A 24,405-nucleotide genomic window follows, 5' to 3' on the forward strand; every position below is an offset into this window, starting at 1 on the left:
CAGCTGCACCTTTAAAGCAGAGTTTACTCACTGTGTTAAAACTACACTCACATGTCCACATGTACATAAGTAAAGTTTTGTACTTGTACTTCAGTGTTTCCATGTTATGCTTCGTTGCAGTACTTCTCAGAGGGAAATATTGGACTTCAGATAAAATAAATGTTATTTTTAATATTATTATAGTAGTAATTATTATTCCAGATTAACTGCACAGTAGTATATATCATTTCATCCAATGTTTGTTTCTTCAGATCCCCATTAGCTGCCACTAGTGTGGCTTTTGCTTTGTGAAAAACCATTAAAAGAATAGTTAACTGTTTGCTTTCTGCTTTAAACATTTTATTCACTTCACAATCATCACATACTACAAAAACATAGTTTTGTGTTACAGCAGAAATGAGTTTGACTGAAGTTTAAACACTGATAAGATCACAGTGTGAACATTCAGCCATGCTGCTGTTGGCATGTTTGATTGGTTTGTCTCTCCCATCTTCCTGTTATGGATTGTTTCTTCTTCCTGTGTAAAGTGCATCTCTGTGGCGCTGATGGTGCCGACAGATTTCCCCAACACATGCTTTGTAATAAACTAAATACACACTGCTTAAGTGTGTATTTAGTTTATTATTGTGATACAGGAGCAGCAGGATCCCTCCTTTCCATCAATATTTGATGTGCTGTCCTCTGAATCAAAGCGTATCATCAGTGTCTACTGTCTGCAGAGTGAGTTGTTGTAGCAGTAGGATCCTCTGCCCTGTCAGATTATATTCTTAGTATACTCAATGACTTCTTTGCCAAGGTTTGTAGAAATCTTGCAGAACAAATTGTTTGTACAGATGATGGTCCATTTGATTCGATTACTGGTTGCTCTCCCACAGTGTGTATTTTAGACCCTCCTACATCCAGTGAAGTCTTTGATTTTATAGGGAACCTTAATAACTGCAGCAGGTCATGATGAAATCAAGGCTCAGCTTTAAAAAGAAGTAGCATTCCCATTTAGTGAGCCATCAACTCATGTCCTCTCACTCTCTTTAAAAAGTGGGGTTGTCCCAAAGTATCTGGAAATTGGAAAGTCATGTGCATTATTTTGTCTGTGTCGTGCAGAAGTAATGCAACGGAAGAGAATATTGTGTACATATAAATATATAACAACAAAGATCAACAATTAACAACAAATATGTGCGACGTGCCAGGTCTGTGCACGACACGAGATGAAAAAGCATTTACATGTGCAGAGACATTTGTATCGTTTGCAAGGGGGGATTGTCAGTGGGGGACCCGGGCCTTGTTAATGAGGCCAGCTGCAGACGGGTAGAGGCTGTTTTTGTGGCGAGAGGTTTTGGTCTCCTGCCAGAGGGGAGAGTAAGTAAGTAAGTAAAAGTTTATTTCTATAGCACCTTTCACAGGTATAGGGCCACAAAGTGCTTCACAACAAAAACATTAATATCATAAAATACACACAATAAAAGCATAGACAGTACATGATCATATCAACCCACAAGTAGCTAATTGAAAGCCTGAACAAATAAATGTGTCTTTAGTCTGCATTTGAAGGCATCAACAGAATCAGAAGAGCGCATAGATGGTGGAAGGTCATTCCACAACCTAGGGGCAACAGCCTGAAAAGATCGGTCACCTCTAGTACGGTAGCGAGTGCGTGGAACCGTCAGCAGGTTCTGATCCACAGACCTCAGAGCACGCACAGGGGTATAACGCTGAATCAGGTCACTAATATAGGGTGGAGCCTGGCCATGTAAAGCTCTGAAAACTAAAACCAAAATTTTAAAATTTATCCTATAAGACACTGGTAGCCAATGAAGTTCTTTTAGGATTGGTGATATGTGAGACCTCCTATTAGTACGTGTTAAAATTCTGGCTGCAGAGTTTTGTACTAATTGCAGTCGAGAGAGCTCCTTCTGGTTTAGGCATAAAAATAAACTATTACAATAGTCTAACCGCGACGACACAAAGGCGTGAATGATTAGCTCCAAATCATTTCTTGAAACTATATTTCTAAGTTTTGAGATTTTCCTTAATTGAAAGAAGCAGTTTCTCGTCAGCTGCTTGCAGTGCTGCACTAACGACATGTCTTTGTCCAGGACAACTCCCAAATTTCTAAGACTTTGCTTAGCAGACTGGCCTAAATCACCCAAGTATTGTTTAATTCCTGGAATTGCATCCTCAGGGGCAATGATTAATGTTTCTGTTTTGTCTGCATTTAGCTGCAGGGAGTTTTCACTTAGCCATTTTTTAATTTCCACAAGACAATGGAGCAAGGAGTTTAACTTCCAGATCTCTGACGGCTTGAAGCAGCAGTAAAGTTGGATATCATCAGCAAATAGATGAAAAGAAACATCATTGAACCTTTGTATGATCTTTCCCAAAGGGATCAAATACAACAAAAATAAAACGGGGCCCAGAACAGAGCCTTGAGGCACTCCACAAAGCAAGTCTGCAGACTCAGACCTTATTTGGTTTGCTGTAACACTAAAACTACGCCCAGATAAATATGAGGTGAACCACTGCAGAACTGACCCTGACAGCCCTACTTGATCCCTTAATCTTTCCAGCAAAACCTGATGGTCGACGGTGTCAAAGGCGGAAGACAGATCCAAGAGAACTAGAACAGTGTGTTTTCCAGAATCAGCAGACATCATAATGTCATTTGACACTTTCAGTAAGGCCGTTTCGGTAGAGTGTTGTTTACGAAAACCTGACTGGAATGGCTCATGGATGTTACTATTATCCAGGTAAAATGTCAACTGTTCGCAGACTACCTTCTCAATGATCTTGGATAAAAACGGGAGCTTAGAAATAGGCCGAAAACTATTCAAATCCGACGGGTCCAAACCTGCCTTTTTATTAACGGTTCCACTATAGCATGCTTAAAAGCATCTGGAAAAACGCCAGTAGACAGCGAGAGGTTAACCATTTTGGTTACACAAGCGCCAATATCTTCAAACACTTTTTTGAATAATCTGAATGGAATGACATCCGATGAACAGGAAGATGGCTTCATCCTGGTCACCAATTCAGAAATATCTGAAATCGTCACAGTCCTAAAAGTGGACCACATGCTGGAGACTGGCTTAAAGACAGCAGTGGTACCACACGAATGTAACGGGATTTTATCTTTAATCATTTTAATTTTATTAGTGAAAAAACCCAAAAAAGCATTGCTGTCAGCTTCACAAAAAACAGGGATAACTGGGGCAGCAGGGCAAACAAGTGTATTGATCGTATCAAACAGCACTTTAGGATTTTTTTTATTTAATGTTATTAGTTGACGGAAATAGTCAGATCTGGCTTTTCCAACCGTCACATTATAGGACAACACAAGTTCTCTGAGATAAAGCCTGTGTACCTCAAGGCTAGTGGATTTCCACAGGCGTTCAGTCTTTCGACACATTCTCTTAAGTTTTAAAATCTCTTCATTAATCCAAGGCCACATTTTTTCCCGAGTAGGCAAGTTTGAATTAACAGGGGCCACCTGATCCAGAATCTTTTCACAGTGATTGTTTAAACAGTGAACAAAATCATCCACATCAGGGCAATCCATAACTAGAGCAGGATCAAACAAATCAGAGAAAGTATCTGCAGTATTTGCCGTGATAACACGTCTCTGAGACCTAACTACTGGAAGCTTTGGGTCAGAACTGAAGTGAAGATCAAACAGAACAATATTATGGTCGCTCATATAGACATCATTTACAGATACGTTTAATATATCTAGGCCAAGTGTAAAAACCAAGTCTAAAATATGGCCTTTTTGGTGAGTGGGCTCAGATACATGCTGATTAAAATTAAAAGTTTCAGTCAATGTTAAAAATTCCATTGCGGGGCAAGATGAGTTGTCATCTACATGAAGATTAAAATCCCCAAGGATTAAGACAGATTCCAGCTTAATTATAGAGGATAAGAATTCACTAAAATCCTTTAGAAAGACAGCAGCAGGGCCTGGAGGTCGATAGACCAGAATACAGTAGAAGGGGGATAAAAAACCCACCTTTACCATCTGCAATTCAAAAGAAGAAAATTTTTGGGGCAAAATTTCATTACATTTGTGGAAATCCTTGTGCACAATAGCCAGTCCACCACCGCGACGAGAGGGGCGAGGCCTCCCAATAGCAGAGCAACCTACTGGGCAGAGCTCATTTAAATGAATAAGCTCGTCCTCTCTCTGCCATGTCTCTGACAAACACATAATATCCAGGCCTTCCCTTGTGAAAAGATCGTTTAATGAATGCGATTTATTCGCAATAGAACGAGCATTCAACAGGCCGAAATGCATTTTGGAGAACGTCACGGAGGCAGTGTCCCTGCTTTGCAACGGGATTGGTTGCAGGCACGACCAGCGGTCACATGGTCTTTTGCCGGTCCATTTGGAAAGAGCCGGCACAAACACGGAAGTAAACATTTGCGGCGAAAGTCTCGGACCACCACTCCAGCGCTGTGAAGGATCCAGGACACCCGTTGAAATCCGAACAGGCGGCGGCGAAGCTACGCTGCCGCACACATCGTGAAGAGGAATCCGCCGCAGGCACTGAATGCGGTCCCGGCGGCCGAAGACAACAAAGCCACCGCGCGCTGCGGCACGCCTACACCTGACCTGGACACCGGACCGCAAGCCTCTTTTCCTGAATCTCCTACGGACCCTACCCGGAGCCCGGTATAGTAGCAAGTAGTCAGGAGAGTCAGGATCGATAGCAAATGGAGGAGGAAATGCCTGTTTGAACCTGTCGTAATTATCAAACAGGACCTCCATCGACTCTCTGATGTGAAACAAAGAGTCCCGGTCATAAGTCCATACAGCCAGAACACATCCATCTGTTATGCAGGCTGAGATGATCACGTACACTGAGAAACAGAGCATTAATAATTTACACAGCAGGAGACGAGCCGCGGCTCTGCCAGTTACAGGCGCCATCTTGCTCCCCAAGCATCACCGAAGTCTGAAACAGTTTGTGTCCGGGGTGGGAGGAGTCAGCTGCAATCTTTCCTGCTCGCCTCCGAGTCCTCGAGGAGTACAGGTCCAGAAGAGATGGAAGATTGCAGCCAATCACCTTCTCTGCAGAGCGAATGATGCGCTGCAGCCTGCCCTTGTCCCTGGCAGTGGCAGCAGCGAACCAGATGGTGATGGAGGAGGTGAGGATGGACTCAATTATGGCGGTGTAGAAGTGCACCATCATTGTCTTTGGCAGGCTGAACTTCTTCAGCTGCCGCAGGAAGTACATCCTCTGCTGGGTCTTCTTGGTGAGGGAGGTGATGTTCAGCTCCCACTTGAGGTCCTGGGAGATGATGGTGCCCAGGAAGCGGAAGGAGTCCACAGTGGTGCCTGGGGAGTCACACAGGATGATGGGGAGGGTGGGGCTGGGACCTTCCTGGTCCATGACCATCTCCACGGTCTTCAGAGCGTTGAGCTCCAGACTGTTCTGGCTGCACCAGGTCACCAGATGGTCGATCTCCCACCTGCGAGAGCTGCCGGTTATTTTTTGCGATGGCTACTGCTGTCGGTGCAATGTGCGGCTCCATCAGCTAAGAGACTCAATGATGTGCTGCACAAATGTTCAGCAAACCTATGTGTTAAGTTTTGCCCCTTTTCATTAACATGCTGTGAGCGGGGTTTGATCCATCAATCCCTGGTTTCAGAGCAAGAGCAAGACCTAAACCACCGGGCTACTCAGCTACACTGTGAAGGGAAGGCTTTCAAGTTTCTTTGTCAATCATGTGTCTTATTCTGACAAAACAAATGCCTCCTTATAAACATATTTTCTGTGATGTCTACTCCGCTGTTGAAGAATAAAATAAACAGCCACAGAATTATGCTGTAAAAGACTTAATATCATGTAAACAATGATTGCATTTAGAAAGACTAACCACATAGAATTTTGAAAGTAACCACTGAAAGTCAGTAAGGACTCCACATTTTGTTAGCATCAAGTTCAAACAAAAACAATAATACATATATACACAAACAATATATTAATATTGTGAATCAAATCAATGTCTGGAGCATGAAGTGGTACTCTGAGGACTGTCTCTATACCACTACGCTATTGGATCACACTGCTTTTTGAACTATTATTGATGGTAAAGTGCATTTGCCTTAAAAAATTAAAATTTCAGCTGTCGTTTGGGCAATTTGAGTTACAGCTTGAGCAGCTGAACACTTCTTCACCACAATTGAGGAGAAAGAGAATGCAAGCTGAAGAACTGGAGGAGCAAAGCAGAAGACAGCTAAACATTACTACTAATGAGTCCACTCAATCCATGCTGCAGGCTAGCTATCAATGCAGCCATTTTTATCAAATGAAACAGGCACTTCAATTCCTGGTTTCAATAGTAAACCACCACAAGAATGACAATTTCCAACAAAAAACATTATTTTCTAAGCAGACACATTTAACAAATACATAAATCACAAAGTATTTGTTTTGTATTTCAAACAAATAGGAGACTTATTTGCAAATTTTAGCAAAACTTTCTTCAATGCCATGCATCATGGGAGTTTAGCTCCACCCCCGCTAGGTTGGAAGAGGAGTCCCATAGGAACACATTCATTTTTAAATGCATAATAATATTAATATAAAATCAACCAATACAGATATCAGCAACACAGGTCATAGCACCCATCACATGAAGAAGAAGTACAATTTGAAGTTGAAACCAAGTTTGTAGGACAAACGGTACAGGAGAAGATAGATGCCAAAAAACGGCGGAATACATAATAATAATTAAGAGCGAAGAGAACAGAAGTGTTCAGAAGCAGAAGCGATCGAACGATCTCTTCCTGTCTCCTGAGACGCTTTCCAGCTGCCCCAGTAACGGCCAGTTTTGAAACTGAATTACCCATAAAGCCGCGTGGCTGCGACCACTGTACCTTTTAAAAACTGGTCAAGATGGTGGGCAAACGTTTTTAAAAGTTTTTAGTAGTTTTCTCACTTTGATTTTTGAAAAGCTAGCGAGAACTAAACACTGAACTATCATATTACCCCGTGACTGTAACCAACAAAATTTGTTCAGTATGAGGCGTCATTTTGCTTTTCCATAGCTAGTTAGCTGATGCTAAGGCTCTCTTCTGACAGCCAGAAGAGATTCAAGACGGCGTGCTGACGTCCCATGTAGCCGTAAGTGCTGCCCTAGAAGGGTGTTCGAAACCAATGTTAACAGAGCTGCCTTCACTTGAAAGTGATGCCTTCTGAGTCTCCTGTCTATTACGGTAGAGAGGCAGCGAGGCAACTGCCTTCCGTTTCGAACACAGCCAAAGACTGGGGTTTGAATGGAACATTGTGGTGAGTCTGCTGCAGTTCCCTCACAGTGCAATACAAATCATGACTATCCAGTTTAAATTATTCCAAGATGGCCACCAGACATTGGCGCGATATCTATGACCAGATGCAACTTTTTATTACAAAAACAGTAGAGATGAGATACCATTTTTAATTGCAAATATATGAATGGAAGTGTGATTTTATTGTTCTCCGACAGTTTATTCAATGAGTTATGAGTTATACTGCTGGAATCTATAGAGTCAGAGAACAGCAGACACAGTAAAGACATCAGATCATCTTAATGCTCAGCTTCTTATTTATTGTCAGCATACAGCAGATAATGATTCACACAAGGGTTTCAAACCTGTCACTATCAGCTTTTCACACTATCAGACTCTAAATATCTGTTTCCATTTCAAGATTCTGGGCCCTACTTTCCTGCCGGCACAAATCCAGCAGCAGCCCAACTGCAGCCAGCTGACTTTCCACTGGTGGAAGGTGGAGTGGTGCAGCTGAGGCTGTTGGAGCAGGTCAGGTGGTGCAGTGACATTTTACTTCTCAAACTGGCCTGAAATCCTGATGTGTTGCTAACGTATATTAATATTTGGGATGTTCCACATTTGTGTTCGGAGCCTTCTTTATTTCTCATAGACGCCTCGGCCTGACTCGTCCTGGTCCACTTGGTCTGTCTGCTGCTTTTAAAAAGGATGAGAGGAGCTCATGTGATTGGTCGTTACTGAAGCTCCACCTGCTGATTCTGTGCTCCTCCTACTAATCATTTATTCAACCTCTCTTCCACGTTGCGCCGAGCTACGACCGCTTTGAGCAAAAAGGACTAATCTGAGTTGGTGTTCTGCTGCTGGTGGATTGTGCTCGTGCCCAGTTTCAGGAAAATAAGGCCCGTTGTGAGATTACATGCTTAATGAGAGAAAGAGAAAGAAATCAGGAGAGAGATCAGCTGCTGATATTCTGCTGTACGTTGGTCCTGGAGAACTACTGCACAGGACGGATCTTCATGCTGATGGTCTTCAGGGAGTAGTTATTACCCTTCCAAGTAGACCACTCCACTCCAACAGCAAAGAAAGAGTTGTCAGACCCCCAGCGATAAATCCCGTTGGGGTTTGTACCATGACAGTCGTTGTACCAGAACGCCCCCACGTATGATCTGGCACAGTTACCGGGCCAGGAGTCCTGGTCTTTGTCAAAGGTGGTGAACTTCTGTCCGTTATGATAATTCAAGGCGTCTCCTACAGACACACAGAAGAACCACAGGGTTAGTAAATTTGCATTATCTATAAGTATCAGCTGAACTTTTCACAGTCTGCAGTCCTCTATCAGACAGACTGATGAGACCAGTTATGGTCCAGACAGCTGAAGTCACCAGCAGGTCGATCTCTGATCGACTCAGTGTTTCACCTGGATGATACGTAAGAAAATCACACGGTCTATTCCTTTTTTGTAAGTGAAAGTAACAGGTAAAACTTTCAAAATAAAAGTAGGATCATGTACGGTGTAGTTAGAAAGGTTATTATAGACTAAAACTAAGCCAAAATCACATTTTTTAGTAAAACTTAACTAAAACTAACAACTAACTAAACATTTATAAGACCTGACCTATAACTTCAGATTAAGAAAAGTGAACTGGTATCATATGAAGCTTAAGTTAATTATATATTTTAGATATTATTATTTAATTAAAACCTTCATAACAAATTCATCCTTGCTATGTGGAAGCTCAACCAGCAGAGGTCACTCTACCCCTGCTGAGGCGCCCAGTGGAAAAATGTTTCTGACTTGTGTTGAAGGGGCATTATGAGTTTTCAGCGACCACTAGCAGTGCGGTTTTAAGATTGCAACCAGCAGTGTTGGGCAAGCTACTTGGAAAATGTAGTGAGCTAAGCTACTAGCTAGTCTACATTAAATGAAGCTTTACTACACAGAAGTAAATAAATAAATCTATATATCTATATATATTTATATATATATAAATCTATATCTATATCTATATGTATATATATCTATATCTGTCTATCTATATATATATATATATATATATATATATATATATATCTTATATATCTATAGATAAATATATGTGTGTGTGTGTGTGTGTGTGTGTGTGTGTGTGTGTGTTGTGTGTGTGTGAGCTAGAGAGAGGGGGAGTTTGGGGTGCAGCAACCTGCTCAAGATGTAGAAGTGTAGAAAGACACATCTTACTCACCCGCCCCTCCATTAATGAATCCAGATACACTCAGTTTATATCCGTTACACTCTGAAGCGATGGAGAATGAAGAGTAGCGAGCAAACACTTTCTTCCCCTCAAAGTCCTCCATGTCGACCAGCAGCTCATATTTTCTTTGCTTAGTCAGTTGGTAGATGTTCTCAAGACCTGCACACACACAAACACACACATACACACTTTATATATACACTCACCTAAAGGATTATTAGAAACACCATACTAATACTGTGTTTGACCCCCTTTCGCCTTCAGAACTGCCTTAATTCTACGTGGCATTGATTCAACAAGGTGCTGAAAGCATTCTTTAGAAATGTTGGCCCATATTGATGGATAGCATCTTGCAGTTGATGGAGATTTGTGGGATGCACATCCAGGGCACGAAGCTCCCGTTCCACCACATCCCAAAGATGCTCTATTGGGTTGAGATCTGGTGACTGTGGGGGCCATTTTAGTACAGTGAACTCATTGTCATGTTCAAGAAACCAATTTGAAATGATTGGAGCTTTGTGACATGGTGCATTATCCTGCTGGAAGTAGCCATCAGAGGATGGGTACATGGTGGCCATAAAGGGATGGACATGGTCAGAAACAATGCTCAGGTAGGCCGTGGCATTTAAACCATGCCCAATTGGCACTACGGGGCCTAAAGTGTGCCAAGAAAACATCCCCCACACCATTACACCACCACCACCAGCCTGCACAGTGGTAACAAGGCATGATGGATCCATGTTCTCAATCTGTTCACACCAAATTCTGACTCTACCATCTGAATGTCTCAACAGAAATCGAGACTCATCAGACCAGGCAACATTTTTCCAGTCTTCAACTGTCCAATTTTGGTGAGCTCTTGCAAATTGTAGCCTCTTTTTCCTATTTGTAGTGGAGATGAGTGGTACCCGATGGGGTCTTCTGCTGTTGTAGCCCATCCGCCTCAAGGTTGTGCGTGTTGCGGCTTCACAAATGCTTTGCTGCATACCTCGGTTGTAACGAGTGCTTATTTCAGTCAAAGTTGCTCTTCTATCAGCTTGAATCAGTCGGCCCATTCTCCTCTGACCTCTAGCATCAACGAGGCATTTTCGCCCACAGGACTGCCGCATACTGGATGTATTTCCCTTTTCACACCATTCTTTGTAAACCCTAGAAATGGTTGTACGTGAAAATCCCAGTAACTGAGCAGATTGTGAAATACTCAGACCGGCCCGTCTGGCACCAACAACCATGCCACGCTCAAAATTGCTTAAATCACCTTTCTTTCCCATTCTGACATTCAGTTTGGAGTTCAGGAGATTGTCTTGACCAGGACCACACCCCTAAATGCACTGAAGCAACTGCCATGTGATTGGTTGATTAGATAATTGCATTAATGAGAAATTGAACAGGTGTTCCTAATAATCCTTTAGGTGAGTGTATATATACATGTACACACTGGGCACAGTTTGACATTTTGGACAGACGTGGAGATAATTCATTAAAACACTCTCACACTAACTGATCTAGACTTTAGACACAAAACTTGATCAGTCTCATTTCTGGATTCACACAACAAAGTTTCACAAAGTCACATTAGTGTTAGTTAGGTTTGGTTTCTCACCGAGCCAGTGCTCTCCAGCAGCGCTACCAAAGCCCAGCTTGTACTGATCCCAGCCCCTGTAGAAGTTCACGGTGCCGTCCATCCTCCTCTGGAACACCTGGGGGGGACGGGATGGAGGGAGAACTAGCTAAACACACCAGATACCTGACAGCTCATGTTTCCAGGCAACAAGGTTTTACTGCTATGTCATTTATTGTGAAAGTCCAACAGGAAGTGCTGATACTGAAAGTCACTCTGTGGTAATACTCACCGTCCAGCGACCTCCTTCTGTCTTCATGTCACAGTACACCTACACACAAACACATTCTGTAGGAAATGACTTCAGCTGTCTGAACTTGTTTATTAGGTTCATACTTATGAGGCTGTGGGCTGTTTGTCTTATTTAGTTTCTATTGTTGGATATTTCATGGAGATATTTTATGCATCTCTCAGAGGGCTTGGCTGGAATCAACCAACTTCAAGGGCTGTGATTGGTTGGGTTCATAGGTACTCACAGCAAGAGTTTGTGCCTCTACAGCATGATCACCTGATCTGACTCAGTAACTCTGCTTTGATTCCAGCATAAATGTGAAGCTGAGTCCCAGAGAAGGTGAAGTGTACCTGGACAGCAGACCTCTCTCCAAGGGGATAGATGGTGTACACTCCACTGGGGAGGCCCTTGTTTTGTTTATAGATGTCACTGCAGTCCACCGGTTGGACGAGCTGCTGGCAGCTGGTCAACAGAGGAGCCAGGAGGAGGAAGACGACTGATACCAGCTGGAACAGAGCACATGTTGTCGTTCTGACTGAGCTTTGACTCTTACACACTGTTTTACCAGTTTGGCCTCTAGTTTCATGGCGGTGTGGGCAAAGACACCTCTAAGGTGGAGCTAACTGACAATAATTATCTGCCTGGGTTGTTGCTGTAGCAACCATCTAAGCTACCAATATCACAAGTCTCTTCACAGTTTAACAGGACTTTGAGATCTGTAAAATATCAGTTCACAAACTCACCTTCATTGTCAGATTTCTGCTGAAACTGCTGATGTGGATCCGTCTGATGCTCTGAAAATACAGCAACAATATATTTGTTTCGTCACTGAAATCACATGGAACAGATTATTATGTGAATGCAGAATAAGTAGAATTTAAATTTGGTGTTTAGGTTGTAGCTCCGTCACTCCCCAATACACTAAGCTGGGAGTGACAGTAATAACTTCCCTCACAAAACTGCATTAGATACAAATCATGACACCGACTGTTGAATAGAATTTATCAGGGTTCAAAGTCTTTCTGTGATTTAGAATTGTTATTTCATGGTAATATAGGATTTTTAGAATATTAGAGTCACCTCTCAGTAAAATCAAACACAATTCTGCAGCATCACAAACTACAGACATGTTGACAGACTTCACCGCCATCACTTCATACAACCACAGTCTGCAGCTCTACAGACGCTCTGCAGTCACTCAGGAATCAACACATAATCAACCAAAACTCATCAGTATTTGGGAGTATCACACATGATTATATAAGTTCATAAAACAGTTGCATTTATAATTGAATTGCAATATTTAAATATTGCAAATTATTGCAACATGACTAAATGTTTATGAAGTTCAGCTCTATGTTTTGCTAATTCAGCCATTTTCGTTAAAATACTGTCCAAAGTCTCTGTGAGATCCTGGAGGAGCTGAGAATAATACTGCACACAGCTGATTTATCAGACATGTGTAATGTCTCCTGGTTGGATGCTTACCTGTCTGAACTCACCTGCAGGTTGAACTGAGGAGACGACGTTGCGGCTTCACCTTCAGAGGAAACAAACTGCTGCTTCTCCTTCAGTCTGTCACACTCTCACAACTTCACTACTTATATCTACAGAAGGCGCTGTGATGTCACAGCAGTCGCAACTCTTAAATTCTCCAGCATTTCCTGTTCTTGTTTAAACATATGATTTGTTGTGTAATATTAAAATGAGCTTGTTATTCTGCCAAAGGCCCTGTAGTACATGATGGTTATGAATGAAATAAAACATTGAAGAAGACTTTAAAAGGAACATTAAACCTGTAAAAAGTACATCAGGTGACATTAGGAACAATGTGGAGCTTCACACTATTCCCCAGCCTTAACCCAAACCCTGGAGGGATCTGTGATTTCTCAGTTTGGAAGCAGCAGCCTCCCGTTCAGCTCTCCAGTGAGGGAGTTTGTCTTCTGTCATCTTAAGTGCAATTTATACTTCTGCGTCAAATCGACGGTGTAGGTAACGGCGTAGGCTACAGGACTACACAGAGGCTACGCTGTCGCCTGATGTGCACCTCCTCAAAAATGTAACAACACGCGAGTCGACGCGGACCGTAAGCACTGTGATTGGTCGGCTGGGAAGCCTTGCAATGCCTCCGAGCCGACCGGAAGTAACCCGCGCTTTGAAGTAACATTTACTAGCGGCCAAAACGGCGGCTGTAACACAGTGAATCAATATATTTGACCATCGCAACCCGAACAAAATTACTCGTTTCGCTATCAGAATGTGATCCATTCGGTTGGTAACATCTGAAAAGGCTACACCAGCCGCACGTTTACAATTTTACCCCCATTTACGTTAGCAGACCGGAAGTTAGCCTGCTCGGCCGGCAAAAGTCAACACAGTGGACGCTGTAGCGCTACTGCCAACTAGCGTTTGGGGGTGTAATTGCAGAATGACAGACGCACAAGTATAAATGCATGGCTACGTGCGTAGCCTACGGCGTAGGTACGCACGTAGACCCTACCCAGGAGTATAAATGGGCCTTTAGCTGATGGTTACAATTTGCAACGTGACCACTAGATGTCACCACAATGTACACACTGAACCTTTAAGTTAACATTAAGTGACTGTCCTGATACCAAATTAAGCTTACAAAGCTAAAACTACAACAGTAACTTACTGTTGGCTAACTGTTACACAGCAACATTTATTTCTGTAAATAATGTGTGACTAAACAAGTAAATAAGCAACATATGAATATTTCACTATAAATGCAATTAAAAACAAAATTGTGAAGACCCTACATGAATTGGACGAGAAGGAGCTGTAGCAACTTGCCCAGAAAAGGGAAACCTGAGCGCCGTCCTAGAGCCAGACCTTGATGGTGGATGAGGACTGCTGACCTGTACTGGAGATATTGTTGGGGGATGGAAAGATTGGGCTGTCTTTGCTGACACATGTCTTCAGTGTTGCATGGAGGTCAGGGACAGAACGTATGGTGTTGCAGACTGCAGAGGTGGTTCCCATATTCAAAAAGGGGAACCAGATGGATCCAACTATTTTGGTATCACACTGCTCAACCTTCACAGGAAAGTTTATTCCAGGGGGGCTAAAAATGAGGGTCCGAGTGTTTTGTCAAACCGCACATTCAGGAGGAGCTGTCCTGGCTGTGGAACAGTAGATCAGCAAAAGTGCTGGTAGGTGTTGCATTCCGACATTGTTGATCCTTGTCTCTGATCTTTCACACAGTGCCAGTGTGAAGTGATTGGGATGAAGGTCAGCACCTCCGAGTCTGCGGCCATGGTTCTCTGCTGGAAAACAGTGGATATCTTCTTCCAGGTTGGGAGTGAGGTCCTACCCCAAGCGAAGGAGAACAAGTATCTCATGATCTTGTTCATGAGTCAGTTAAGGTGGTTCAGGCATCAGGATCCTCCTGGGCACCTTCTTTTGGAGGTTTTCCTGGCACACCCAGGGTAGACCAAGAACCAGGCCTGGGAAGACCTTCGGATCCCCCAAGACAGGGGTTTTCAAAGTGTGAGACTGTGGGACTCCCCTCAGACAAAAATTGAGCTTTAGTTGACCTGGCCCCGGAAAAGTGAAAGATAATGGATGAATGGATTGTGAAGCCTGCCAGAAATGTACATAATGTTTTAACTGTAGTGTTTGTTGTAATTGTCATTTTAATTAATTACGTCTTCATTTTCAAAATAAGATACGGCAGCCATTTTACAGTACAGTAAGAAAAAAAAACATACCTAGAACCTAATTACATTGAGTTTGATCATTTCAAATATCATACTTTACTTTACTACTAGTATTAGTAGAAATGCTACTACAGAAAAAAAAAAATCAACTGCTTATCTGGGGTCAGGTCGCGAGGGCAACAGCTCCAGCAGGGGACCCCTCCCTTTTTCTTGGTTGAAGATACTAGAAGACGTTAAATGTGACCAGTTAAATGTGTTGATTCTTCATTACAGCAGCTCACTACACACTTAATCTCACAGTAGTTCTGCTTAAGCACTCACTGTTCTTTCCATCTTTTAGCGACCCTCTTTAAAATCTCATAGTTGTTAACAAGAGTTACTACTAGTATTAGTAAAAACAGTGAGTTTCACTAAATTAAGTTTTATAACTAGGTTCAGGAACAAGGACTATGCCTCGAACAGATCTCATTTCCACACGAAAACATTTAAGTTTTCATCATTTAAAACACACAGCACAAGATGCTGGGCATTTACAGTTTTTTACAATCACTTTGGTACTATTTTCAGAACCTTGATGTCATTTTTCACAACTCTAGACACAAAACTCAAAATGGTTATCACTTGTAACACAGGCTGTCTAATGTTCAAAACATTGCATTGTGCATTCACATCTTTACAGAAATCTTGCACTTGCACAATCATTGGTTCAAAAAACAAATTTATTGGGAAATACCATTGAAACATAACTATAGATCACCCACACACAAGCACTGTGTCATTGTTCATACAATCATTAAATATTGTAGAAGAAAATAGGTGATACAGGTTTCATTATGGTACTACATGTACAGTAAATACATCTCTGTAAAAGTACTGCAGTAGTAGAGAGAATACTACAGACACAGTGGAATCATTGAACAAAGTTTGTAATATATTGATGCAAAACACTACAGTACAATCACAACATAGGTTTATTTGAATCAAAACAAAAATAATTGATGATTTCTATGAAATAGAAAACAAAAGACAAGCAAGCAAGTGTTCCTCAACTTACTTGCTTGTACTAGAAGAAACAGGAGTGATTACTGTACTTCTACATTGTCATCAACTCTGTGTTGTGGATTTGGCCACAGGTTCTCATCTACATCACAATGGATGATTTCATTAGCCAAACATTTTGGAAAAAACCTTCGGGCATGGCGAATCCAGGCCTGACACTGGTCTGCTGTGATGTCATTGCAGGCGTCATCCATGGCCTGGAGAAGAGTGACTTGTTCATGAGGGTGCCTGTCATGAACCTTCCATCTCCATGCGGAGAAAAATTCCTCAATGGGGTTAAGGAAGGGAAGCTCTACAAACCTGATGGAGCTCATCAAGAAAGGTGACAAGGAGAGCTGCATTATATGGTCCAATATGAGGTCTGCGTCCCGCCACACCTCTCAAACGAGGCCCACGACCACCTCTCAGAAGGGGTGCCTGTCCCCTGCCATTCCTTTGACCAACACGTCTTCCTCGTCTTCCTCCCACTACTGCTTGACCTCCACTGTGACCTGTATCACCTGCTGGCTCCCTGTTACGTATCACTATGCTCTTGCAATTGGATCCCAATCAACTCTTTATATACTCATTCCACAATGTGCACTCAATCATCAGGAACGAGTTGGCAGAATTGGACAAGCAATTACAAGGGCCTGCATCTATACAGTGCAGTACTGTCAATACTGTAAATAGTCTGAAAAGGTGGTACAGTATTTGGGACCATAGACACAGTGTCTGATCTCGTTATCTTGAAACTTTCACGATTTACTGTAAACATGGAAGATAGTTTGTCTGTTTCCATACAACTATGCATTAAGAGTAATGCAACAGTTACTTATCATTTTGAGCAGTTGTTTCAATTGATAGTTAGATCATTGTAAGGAAATGAATAGACACTCATTTGAAATGTAATGTGTGAACTGCCTTTTGAAATAGTAGTACTTTGATGTTGTGTCATATTGAACAGGTGATTTTAGTTGAATGAACAAATGATGAAGTTTTATGTGTATTGTCTCCAAGCAATTGAGAAAAGTTTTGAAAAATGTGCATTTTGATCATCGGTTGTGAGTTTTGTGTCTAGAGTTGTGAAAAAGCTGTAAAAGAGATTGCAGCAGGGACGTCACTAAGATTGAAACACAGGGGGGGCTTAGCCCCCAGGGGATGCGTAACTTGCACTTGCAAAATCTTTGCACTCGCGTCTTTTGTTACTGTATTAGAACTACACTTATGTCAACAACCAGTGAAGAAGCCAAGATGTTAACAAATAAAAAGCAACAGACATACTTTGTTCTTCCATTTCTCCTCTGTTGAACAAAAGGTACTGTAATGTTACATGGGCGTCTGGAGCAAAAGAAATGTGGGTGTGTCCTCCTCCAGGATTTATATATATATATATATATAAATTTTGTTTTATAAAAATCGTCATTGCTTATTACTTATATGCTATTTTAAAGCTGCTAAGTTCAATGTTGCTCTAAACTGCTTTTTGTTGTATTTTGTATACAATGACAATAGAGTCTCTATCATGAATCCTGAAATCTGTTAGTTGGGGGGTTCCCCCCCCCCCCCCCCCCCGAAGATTTAGAGCATTAAACACTTAATTTCCTACATTCTTGGGATTTGTTTGCACCAATTTATGGTGAAATGTTTTTATTTATGTAAAGGGAAACACAAAATTCAGGTGGCAGGTGACAGTTCAAAATCTAAAACTCAACAGAACTTCAGTCAGTGCAGCTCTCAGTCATTCTGTGGTGCTTTCAGATATGTTTCTCCTGTAGATCAACTTTCTCATGTAATATCATCCCTGCTGAGTCAAGTCTGTCCAGTCCATTTCTGAATCAGATTTGGCACTGGTACCACAGCTAGCTTCTCTCATTGACCAGGATTCAAAGAGCTGCTAACTCTGGTTGATTAATGTTAATATTACTGTAGCTAGCTAGCCTAGCAAAAATATCAGATAACTCTGTTATAAGTGTTATGTTGTTAACTATTTTAACAACATAGCGTAAGTGTAACTGTAATTCAATGCTGCAACAAAGACTACATGATGCCTTTAAAAGCATCAGGCGAACAAATGATGAACTTTCCCTTAAAAAGCGGTTTTAATGACAGTACGTGAGCATGACGACTCTTTGAAAGGTGAACAAACAGAGGCGCTGAATTTCAGTGAGTGGGTCCAATATCATTGTTCCTAAAAAGTGGGACAGTCCCACCCACATACAATGGTTCCGACGCCCATGTAATGTTATAAAAATATAAATATAGTATATATCTATCTATCATGTTAGCTTTTAGACACATCAACGCTGCAGGGGGGGAATTCACTTAGACCAGACTGAGTTCTTCTGTAGGCTGTGACATAAATGCTACCCAGCTGCTCATGTAAATGTGTAATATCTCTATTAGATAAGTCGGAGATCCAAAGAATACTATTTAATTACACTAATTACTGTTACTGCACTGTGGATTGGTTCAATCAGGGTTTCAGCCCCCCTAAAATAGGCCTAACAACATCCATGGATTGCAGAGACTCCAACAATAAAAAAGGTATTAAGGTAGACATGGGAACATTTGTAGTTGTGTTTAAAAATGATAACTGCCACCTCCACTCCCTGACAGCCAAGAATAATTAAAACAGTAGTAATTAAGGGACATGCCTCAGTTAGTGGGGAAAAAATTAATAATTGTTAGTTATAATAACATCTTATATCTTTTACATATAAAGGACTTGTTTAAAGGGACCTCACATTAAGTAGACTAAAGAAATAATGAAAATCTATCAACACCAGCCACAGAGCCCCAGAGCATTATTCAGAGTAACTCTGTTTCTGGACAGACGTGTTCTTTTTTAAAGCTCCACAGAGCTGCAGAGTTTGGTGATAACTGGGATCAGAACATAGACTGTATATAAATGTGTATGTAATGTTTATACAGTCAGTGGTTCAGAACAATTTCATTTCATCCAGTGTATTAAAAGCATATTTAAAAGATGAAACAAATTTGTTTTCTACTTTAAACATTTCATTCATTTCACAATCATCACATCCTACAAAAACATAGTGTTGTGTCAGAAGGAATGAGTTTGCTCTGAAGAGGAACAGGAACTACTTCTGGGTTTGACTGAAGGTTAAACACAGATAAGATCGCATCAGTCAATAAAAAAACTTGAACATTCAGCCTTGTTGCTGTTGTGCATGTTTGATTGTTTTTTTCTCTGTTAAGCATCGTTTCTTCTTCTGGTGTAAAGTGCAGGTGATGCCAACAGATTTGCCCGAAACACGCTTTGTTGGAATAAATGAAACTAAATACACAGTGATGCAGGAGCTGCAGTCCTGTATTGTGAATCAAAGCCTATCATCAGTGTCTACTGTCTGCAGAGCGAGTTGTTGTAGCAGTAGGATCCTCTGCCAGCTGAAGTTCCTGTCCTGGTGTTAAAAGAGAGATCAGCTACTGATAATCTGCTGTGTGTTGGTCCTGGAGAACTACTGCACAGGACGGATCTTCATGATGATGAAGCAGATCTGAGGTCTGTGAGGGAGTGATGATGGACAGGTGACCAGCTGCACCTTTAAACTGTGAGTTAAAACAACACTCACATGTCCACATGTACATAAGTAAAGTTTTAAGGTACTTGTACTTCAGTGTTTCCATGTCATGCTTTGTTGCAGTACTTCTCAGAGGGAAATATTGGACTCCAAATGGTTATTTTAAGTATTATTACAGATTGAGCTGTCCAGCAGCATGTAACAACCTTTACCAGCTGGAACATTAAGGTGATGAACACATGAATGAGTTAATAATTATAATCCATTTATATATTATTCTGAAATGACCCATTCTGCATAATGAGTACTTTTACTGGTGGGAAGTAAGTATATTTTGATGCTAATACAGGATGCAGGTTAACGTAGTATTTCTAGACCGTGCTATTTTAAGGGATTTTGGTTTAATTTAGAAATGTTTATACAGTCAGTGGTTCAGAACAACCAGAGACAGTTTCACCTCACAGTCATTTCATCCAGTGTATTAAAAGCATATTTAAAAGATGAAACATATTTGTTTTCTACTTTAAACATTTCATTCATTTCACAATCATCACATCCTACAAAAACATAGTGTTGTGTCAGAAGGAATGAGTTTGCTCTGAAGAGGAACAGGAACTACTTCTGGGTTTGACTGAAGGTTAAACACAGATAAGATCGCATCAGTCAATAAAAAAACTTGAACATTCAGCCTTGTTGCTGTTGTGCATGTTTGATTGTTTTTTTCTCTGCTAAGCATTGTTTCTTCTTCTGGTGTAAAGTGCAGGTGATGCCAACAGATTTGCCCGAAACACGCTTTGTTGGAATAAATGAAACTAAATACACAGTGATGCAGGAGCTGCAGTCCTGTATTGTGAATCAAAGCCTATCATCAGTGTCTACTGTCTGCAGAGCGAGTTGTTGTAGCAGTAGGATCCTCTGCCAGCTGAAGTTCCTGTCCTGGTGTTAAAAGAGAGATCAGCTGCTGATAATCTGCTGTGTGTTGGTCCTGGAGAACTACTGCACAGGACGGATCTTCATGATGACGGTCTTCAGGGAGTTAAATTAAGTTAAAAAAGAAAATACCCGTTCTGTGGCCAAAGCCAAAGGGCTCCTTTGATCGAACTTCAGTCGATGGAGAGACTTTTCTTCTGTTGCAGCGGTACTTTATACTTTATTTATTCTGATTAGAAACACATACTATAGAACATTTAGTCTTTCTGTATCACACATAAACAGGAGTGCAGCTCAGACATTTCTCTGCATGAAATGAAGTTGTGTATTAGGCGGACATGTTCTCTGCAGCAGTGAAGCAGATCTGAGGTCAGAGACTCTGTGAGGCAGTGATGATGGACAGGTGACCAGCTGCACCTTTAAACTGTGAGTTAAAACAACACTCACATGTCCACATGTACATAAGTAAAGTTTTAAGGTACTTGTACTTCAGTGTTTCCCTGTCATGCTTTGTTGCAGTACTTCTCAGAGGGAAATATTGGACTCCAAATGGTTATTTTAAGTATTATTACAGATTGAGCTGTCCAGCAGCATGTAACAACCTTTACCAGCTGGAACATTAAGGTGATGAACACATGAATGAGTTAGTAATTATAATCCATTTATATATATTATTCTGAAATGACCCATTCTGCATAATGAGTACTTTTACTGGTGGGAAGTAAGTATATTTTAATGCTAATACAGGATGCAGGTTAACGTAGTATTTCTAGACCGTGCTATTTGAAGGGTTTAATTTAGAAATATTTATTGTATTCATTTATTTATAAGAACATGACTCTTTCAGTTATTGTTTATTATGTGGAACTTCAGGGGTTCATCCCAACTTTGGGATGAATGAATGTATAAATGAATGAATTCTCATATGTCATGGTGTTTACTGAAGGATTTAAGGTAATAAACAAACAAAACTACATCACATGTTCTTCATTTGTTTCATTTCCAGATTCAGTGTTTGTTAATGAAATTAAGGGCGATCTGCACACTTTAAGGCATTTATTGTGTAAACAATTCAAAATGGACCAAATCATCCCTGAACTGAACACTGAAAAGAGCCTGATAAAAATGATAAAAATTAAAGTTGTGCTTTCATGTTTCATGCTTTCATTTACAGGAGTTTTTAACCCTTAAACTGAGCAGATAATCTATCAACACAGTTACGTTAGAATCCATTAATCAGTAAACTTTACCGCCCACGTTTATGATTTATAAGCAGCAGATAATAAACTGACAATTTAACACCGTTGTGATCATTTAAAATATATCTTCATGTTTTATATGAAGTATTAAATATATTAAGTATTATATTTATTAATGAAGTGTAATCTGTTTATAAATAGAACCAGGTATAGATCCTTCATGAGAGGAGTTGTTCTTAAATACTGAAAACTAAAATATGTTTATAGAGTTTTATTATTTTATATATTGCTTATAAATGCTACATGTCAATTTAATAAGATATTTATTAACGTCTAAATAAAATAGTGAAGTTTCAATTAAGTTATTTATTCAATTATGGTTTAATTCTGTTTTTAATCAACACATTAATTCTGCATTAACAGTGTGAAGAATCAATATTTGAATAGTTATTGAATATTGGCATTGGAAAATTTCACAGACTGGAAGGCAGGAGGAGGAGGAGGAGGAGGAGGAGGAGGTCTGCTGTCAGTCCGTCTCCTGGAGGCCACAGCGCCTCCTGAACTCCTGCCCTCGCTCATGGATCCATTTATTGGACACTGCGGACAGAGAAGACCAGTTCAGGGGTCGGAGTAAAACCAGGACCTGCTCCACCTGTTGACAGTCAGTAGCACATATTTCAACTTTTATGCTCGTGTTGCTGCTGCTGCTGTGTGAACACGAGCTCTGTGGCGCCCTCCGGCCTTTTACGATATAAAATTGAAGTTTTGCTTTCACGTCATTGGTCAATTTTAAAAGGGGTTTAAAATATATTTTAAACCCCGTTTTGCTTCATAAGCAGCAGATAATAAAACACGTTAAGCAGAAACATGAATGTACTTTTCTAAACTCCTGAAGCAGCAGATAATAAACTGACACTTTAACACCGTTGTGATCCTTTAAAATACATCTTCATGTTTTAGATCAAGTATTAAATGTGTGTTGCTTGCTATAAAATACAGTTTACCATGAAGACGCAGTCAGAATTTTGAGCAACTAAAGCTGCCAGAAAAATGCAGTGTACAAGTATAAAATGGATATACTCCAGTAAAGTACCTCAAAATTGTACTGAAGTACAGTACTTGAGCCTTCTGTTCACTGAAGGAAGCCATCTCTTGTGTGAAGAGCAAGGCTTGTTGATGTGTGAAGTTAGAGTCGACCTCTGTCGTTGTGACTGATCCACCAATAGGCAAGAAGTTGACCCCTTGAGCCACAGCCCCTCCTCATTTGCATAATGAGGCAGAAATGCATAGAGAAATGTAAAAAGGGGAGACAGGAATAAATACCATTGAGGAAATAAATAGGGTAGAAATGCAAAGGAAGAATAATATTCTTCTAATGAAGAACAAAAATATTAAATCATACACATAAACAAATACATTTAAAAAAGTAATTATTTTATTTAAAGTAATTAATAAATAAAGTTGAAGTCTGGTGGTATAACAGACAATAAATAAATAAGATAATTAATACAAAGCTGAATAAATAAAGAAGCAAATTAAAAGAGATATATTTATTTATATCTCACTGTATAATTTAATTACTGCCTACATTTATTTATTTACTGTATTTTCATGTGCATTTAATCAGATGGTTATTTATTTATTGAGCATTTATTTATTTCTGTATTTATTTCTGAATCTGACAGCTAAAGACTGCTGGGAGGCTTGTAGGTGTCAGAACTACAAGTCAGCCACAAGATGGAGACAAATACCGTGTGTTGAAATGGATGCTCTATAACAAATTTTGGTAGCACTTTATAATAACTACACACTATAAAGCATTATTTAAGTATTAGTAAATACGGAATTCATCATTTATAAAGCATTGTTCATACATTAATACACTTTAGTAAGTCATTCATAAACACAGTTATAGATAGAAGTAGATATAAATAGAAAAACTAAATAGATACATTATATACATTATATCAAATAGAATAAAACAAAAGCTATGTAATTCTACTGAAAACTCAAACTTACAGCACCAGCAGTTCACATACAGTACCCACAACTAGCAACTAACTAACTAACTAACTAACATGAACTGAGCAACTGTGCAAAACCATCTCAAGCTGAGTGACAGTGGTGTGATTAGTAGCAGCAAAGTCAGCAGATTATTGTATTCATAAGAGTAATATGATACCGTTCCAGAGCATGAAGCGATCTTTGTTAAACATGGAGAAAAGAAAAAGGACTGCTGTTGTTGGTGCTGCCAGGGGGGGCAGGAAAGTCGGCCCCTGATGCCCCCTCTCTCAAAGGGCTGTGATTGGTTGGGTTCATAGGTACTCACAGCAAGAGTTTGTGCCTCTACAGCATGATCACCTGATCTGACTCAGTAACTCTGCTTTGATTCCAGCATAAATGTGAAGCTGAGTCCCAGAAAAGGTGAAGTGTACCTGGACAGCAGACCTCTCTCCAAGGGGATAGATGGTGTACACTCCACTGGGGAGGCTCTTGTCTTGTTTGTAGATGTCACTGCAGTCCACCGGTTGGACGAGCTGCTGGCAGCTGGTCAACAGAGGAGCCAGGAGGAGGAAGACGACTGATACCAGCTGGAACAGAGCACATGTTGTCATTCTGACTGAGCTTTGACTCTTACACACTGTTTTACCAGTTTGGCCTC

General features: G+C 40.6%; 2 protein-coding genes and 1 long non-coding RNA gene across 5 annotated transcripts in view; 2 read left to right on the forward strand and 1 right to left on the reverse strand.

Annotated features, from left to right (window-relative positions):
• LOC119915915 overlaps positions 1-21,624 on the forward strand; it is a 39,044-nt gene extending 17,420 nt beyond the window's left edge. For both annotated transcript variants that reach the window (XR_005447047.1, XR_005447046.1), the window contains 2 exons: positions 19,447-19,644; positions 20,503-21,624. This is a non-coding gene — a long non-coding RNA (uncharacterized LOC119915915). The remainder of the gene's footprint in view (positions 1-19,446; positions 19,645-20,502) is intronic.
• Positions 1-24,405, forward strand: part of LOC119915893 (microfibril-associated glycoprotein 4-like) — a 117,909-nt gene that overhangs the window by 65,831 nt on the left and 27,673 nt on the right. The window lies entirely within an intron of this gene.
• Positions 7,567-12,989, reverse strand: LOC119915895 (microfibril-associated glycoprotein 4-like). Its single transcript, XM_038735699.1, has 7 exons — positions 12,854-12,989; positions 12,095-12,145; positions 11,702-11,857; positions 11,352-11,390; positions 11,102-11,198; positions 9,490-9,657; positions 7,567-8,515 (listed from the first exon to the last, which is right to left on the reverse strand). Exons 2-7 carry the CDS (start codon positions 12,098-12,100, stop codon positions 8,262-8,264), a joined length of 720 nt encoding a protein of 239 aa, XP_038591627.1. The 5' UTR covers positions 12,101-12,145; positions 12,854-12,989; the 3' UTR covers positions 7,567-8,261.

The sequence above is a fragment of the Micropterus salmoides genome, unplaced genomic scaffold, assembly GCF_014851395.1.
Source record: "Micropterus salmoides isolate LMB-PRFRI ecotype aquatic unplaced genomic scaffold, ASM1485139v1 Ms_hic_scaffold_21, whole genome shotgun sequence".
NCBI classification, from domain to species: domain Eukaryota; kingdom Metazoa; phylum Chordata; class Actinopteri; order Centrarchiformes; family Centrarchidae; genus Micropterus; species Micropterus salmoides.